Genomic DNA, 5,190 nt, shown 5'->3' on the forward strand with positions numbered 1-5,190 from the left:
TTGGCAAGCGTTCGTAGGTCAACAAATATTTTGGATAAGCTCATAGAGCTTGGACTGCTCAGAATTTTGATTTGGGCTCATTTCGGCCTCCGTTTCCACTACAGACAGTACTGCACAGGCTATTTCGTCATTTTGTGCAGAATTTCTGTCAGTGCCGATTTTTGCATAACAGGTGTCTTATAGTCTTCTACGGTTTGTGTTATATAGCACAGGTTGTTCCCGCTCCGTTTCTCCTATTTTCGGGCAATTTTCACATCAGGTGCAACATTTACCATGGCTGGCAACAACAACACAGATGTGTTCAAGATGTTTGCTGCTGAGGACAGGTTGGATGGGGACAACTACCCTATGTGGGCTTATATGATGCAACATGTTCTTGTGTCAAAGGGTGTCTGGAACATTGTGCAGGGCATTGATGTACGTCCTGGTTCTGAGGATGTAGGCGATGTTGAGGATGTTGCAGGTCTTGCTGCAAGGATTGCAGCTGTTAGAGTTGTTTTGCCTATGGCAGAACAAGCTCGTTGGGATGTTAAGGATGAGCAGGCTCATGCATTGATTTCGTTGTCTGTGAAGCGCACCATTGTTCCTCACATCCGTTCAGCAAAATCTGCAAAATAGGTTTGGGATATTCTAGCAGGTCTTTATGCAAGCCGCAATGAGGCTAAAATTGCTTTACCGCGTAAAGAGCTGGAGTCAAAGATTATGCATGAGGAAGATGATATGGACACTTTCCTTGCTAGTGTTAAGGATATCAATGAGCAACTTATTTCTGCAAGTGAAGTTACTTTAGACAGTTCCCTTGTGCATACTATTCTTGATGCCTTACCAGATTCTTACCAGACTTTTGCTAGTACTTGGAGACTTATGACCCAAGGAAATCCAGAATTTGTCAAGTTTGATGCATTATGCACATTGATGTTGCAAGAGTCACTTTCCAGAAAAAACAGGACTAGACAGCGTGCAGTTGAGCAGGCTTTTATTTCTTCTCAAAGAAAGGGTGGTAACAGCAATGCAGCCACTTCTTATGGTTCTGCTGTGAGTGGCAAAAATTCTGCTCCTAATGCTTTTGCTGGTAGCAATTCGTCTAGAAATTCTGGTGATAAGGGCAAAAAGAAGATGTGTTGACATTATTGTAAAGCCAATGATCACTTGATCAAGTCGTGTCCTAAGTTGAAGGCCAAAGAGGCTAAGAAGAAAGAGGGTGGTTCCACTGCAAATGCTGGTTCCACTACAAATGCAACCATTGTTGAGTCTTCTATGAAAGGAGACTGTGTTGCTGATGTTGATGCAGAATGGGCTTTTAGTGCAGAGTGCACTTACAATCCTGTTGTCCATGATGCATGCTTGTTAGTTGCTAAAGATTAACATGTGTGGTATTTCGACAGTGGTGCTACAAAGCACATTACCTCACATCGTGAATTGTTTACCTCTCTCGAGTCTATCCCTCATGGGAATTCAGTCATTTGTGCCAACAACGCCTCTTATCCAGTTCAGGGAGTTGGAAATAATGTGCTCACTGCTGCTAATGGCAGTTCCTTCACACTTGTTGATGCACTTTATGTACCTGGGATCAAGAAGAATCTCTTGTCTGTATCCGCACTTGCTAGACTTGGACTTGTAGTCAAATTTGTGGATGACAGATGTACAGTTCATGACCTCAGTTTTGGTGATGAAATTGTTGCAGCTAGGCTTTTGTGCCGTGGGCTGTATAAGCTCACTTTGTATGACAAGTGTGGACAAAATTTTGCAAATGCTGTTGCAGATTCAAGGGCTATTTCAGATGCAAAACTTTGGCATGCATGTTTTGGTCATCTGAATTTTGCCAGTTTGCTGCGTTTGTAGAAATCTGATATGGTTGCTTCTTTGCCGCCTCTTAAAGCACCTATCAAACATGTTTCTGAAGGCTGTATTTTGGGTAAGATGCAACGTTCTAAATTTCCAAAGGATGGTTCAGTTAGGGCCACATGCAGGTTGCAGCTTGTGCATAGTGATGTTTGTGGGCCCATGCAAACTCCGTTCTTGGGAAATTACCTGTACTTTGTGACTTTCTTTGATGATTACTCCAGGCATGCATGGGTATTTCCGCTTAAAGCGAAGTCCCAAGTTTTTATGTGCTTCAAACAATTTCTGGCTATGGCTGAAAATGTCTCGAAATGTACTATGGGCACCCTCCATTCCGATCGAGGGGGGGAGTATATGTCTCATGAATTTAATGCATTTTTGGCTAGTCGTGGGATAAAACACCAATGTACGGTGCCTTATACACCTCAGAAAAATGGTGTTGCTGAGAGGAAAAACAGGTCACTGACGGAAATGGCACGATGTATGGTCAAAAGTCAAGCTTTGCCGCATTCTTTTTGGCTTGAGGCCATCATGTGTGCCACTTATGTACTTAACAGGTGTCCTACGAAAGCTTTGTAGTTTATTACTCCATATGAATCATGGCATGATAGAAAGCCTTCTATTGAGCACATGCGTGTTTTTGGCTATTTGGCATATGCTTTGGTGCCACAAGTGCAGCGCACAAAATTGGATGATAAGGCTGTCAAATGTATTTTTGTTGGTTATAGTGCTGAAAGCAAAGGTTACAGGTTGTATCATCCACAAACAAAACGTATTCTGGTTTCTCCCCGCCTTCTTACATCTGCACACTTTGTCCTCTTGTCTCACAAAGCATATATATGAAATCCACTGATGACTAGGCGACACAACTTGCACATAGGACAAGTCACAAAATTAGTATTGATATTACTTCACATATACTTATTTAATTAAATCAACTCACACATATTAACGTCTCACCTCAATCGATCAACAAGACTCTAAGGCCTCCCATTCTATAGGCTCTCCTGAAGCATCAAGATCATTCAATACTTCATAGATACCTCTGCGATATCCATCTGTCTCCTCCTGGCATGTCGGGGCTCAATGCATTGCAAGATTCTGCGTTTATACAAAAATCAAAGTAATAAGAATAGATGATTCATCACGTTTAAAAAAACGCCATAGGTAGGATTGGATTGGAAACTCACAAACTCATAACGAAAGCTATCGAAGCCTCCGCTGCCAAGATGAGATGTCCCCCTGGTCATCTATCGTATCTGCGTGGCCTGACGCTGCTGTCTGAACCGTGTCTCCGTTCTCCTCTCATCCTCCCTGATCTGCTGCCACGTCTCGTGTGGGATGCCCAAAGTCTTTGGTGAGCCAGTCCTGAAAGCCTGCCAAGCTGCATCTCGTCGATGTTTCACGGTGTCCCGTACAACACCCTTGATCCACCTCCTCGAAAGATCCTTTGAACCCGGAGCAGGCTGATACTCTCTCATGATGGTCTCCACTATATAATTAATTTTGTCACGATCCTGCTCAGGCCAAGGCGTCAGAATGCTGGTCGAAAACTGCAGCTCCGCGAGCTGGCGAATCCTCTATCTCATCTCAGCCTCGGCTCTATCCATGTCAACAGAACCATCTTCTTGTCCAGTATAGATCTTGGAGGCACTGGGATCGTGTGCCCCCCAAGGTGTCCAAGGTGTGCTAAGAGGTGTGTCGAGAGGTGTGCCTGGGTAGGACAAGGGTCATGAGCGAGGAGGGGTCGAAGCATTTGTGGACCCTCCTCCACAACAACCACCATCTCCACCTGACGAACGCCGAGATTGGCGAGTGCGCCTGTGCTGCGGAGATGAGGACGTACCCGCCTCTGCCGCACCCCTAGGTGTCGAAGCGGCCGTGATGGGAGACCTTGCAGGCATCGTACCCGTAGGCGTCCTCTCTCCCCATAGGCGTCCCCCCCATAGGTGTCCCCCCCATAGGCGTCGGACCCTCGGGTGTGAAGCCCGGAGGCTAGTACCTGTGCCTCTAGCTACCCAGTACTGAGAAGCCTCTGCCATCTGACTGGGCGTCATCCATGTGACGAAGCCCATGAATGCATCTACACTCATAGAAGTGGGATCTGGAAACTGGTCTGCCATACTAAAGTCCTGCACAAAGAAAGTAAAATAAAGCGTCAGAACACCTTTGTTTAAATTAACTTTAAGCTTAATTTCAAATCAACGTCTTCACACAAACACTTACAGGCCTAGGCCTCGACGAGTGAGGCATCATCGATAAGATCTTGCACCGTATCATCGTCTATCTCTAATTGCAAACATAACTCTACCCCAATTTGTTCTGGCAGATTGTCTTCATCCATTGCATCTTCATCTACCAGTGTCAATTCTTCCTCGTCTGCGTCATCCCTCATAAATCTGTCAACTTCCTCTGCCATACCTTCGTCCATCTCATCTAATGTCACAGTAGTATGGACGTCGTCTGACCGAATTTCCTCCAGGAGCTCTTGCCCTTCAAATACTTGTTTATTTCTTGGAGCAGCCTGAACCACAAACCACCATTGTCGCTCTCGAGGGTCCGATACAAAGACCACTTGCTCGCAATGTTCGGGGAGAGCAAATGTGTCGCTCGCATCTGTCCAAACCTTTGTAGAATCTATTTGCACAAGCTTGTTTCCATCTCTGCATACCGTTGCATTGCGACCAGAAGTAATCACCTTGAACCACTTCACATCCAACAAAAACATCTCAAACCGCTTGAAGCTGACTTTCAGGATATCTGACACCATACCACAGTAATCCAGGTTGCTAGTGCTCTCATTCATGTCTCTGGCACTGGCCCTGCTCTTTTGCATGAAACTAACCATTACCCCACTATCAAACGTGTTTCTTTTGCTATCAATTTGTTGTTTTCTAAAATGCTTTCCATGCGGCCACAGTGCCATGTATGTATGATACTTCCAGTCACATCCAATAGCTAGCTCTTCCTTTTCTAGAGATATGGGTTCTCCGATCTGTCGAGCTGCTCTCATTGTCTTGTTCAACCATGCCATTGTCGAGAATTCAGGTAGAGGAGCGAGATAGTCTGGCAAGGGTAAGCCTCTAGTCGTTCGGCTTCGCTTGAAATCGTGTCGCTCCCTATTGTGTCTCTCTTTCTCTTCTTCGTACCTTTCAAGCCATTTTTGCATCGGCGTTGGATTTAGTATACAGAACTTCATGATCTTTTCTCGCATGGTGTTGTTCATTTTCTTCGGCACCCCTTGCCCTTGCGGCTCCTCTCCCACCAGTCTTGCATCCTCCTCATCGCTCCACAATCGAGGCATTTCTAGGTCAGAAACGGATAGAAATTCGATCGTCAAGACAAGAG

General features: G+C 45.2%; 1 protein-coding gene across 1 annotated transcript; it reads right to left on the reverse strand.

The window, feature by feature from the left end:
* Window positions 1–4,072: 4,072 nt before the first annotated feature.
* On the reverse strand, window positions 4,073–4,768 carry LOC147430959 (uncharacterized). The gene has a single exon (XM_086493607.1). The coding sequence runs from the start codon at window positions 4,766–4,768 to the stop codon at window positions 4,073–4,075; it is 696 nt and encodes a 231-aa protein (XP_086349733.1).
* Between the last annotated feature and the right edge of the window lie 422 nt (window positions 4,769–5,190).

Source organism: Adiantum capillus-veneris, chromosome 21, assembly GCF_014529385.1.
Source record: "Adiantum capillus-veneris isolate H3 chromosome 21, ASM1452938v2, whole genome shotgun sequence".
Classification (NCBI taxonomy): domain Eukaryota; kingdom Viridiplantae; phylum Streptophyta; class Polypodiopsida; order Polypodiales; family Pteridaceae; genus Adiantum; species Adiantum capillus-veneris.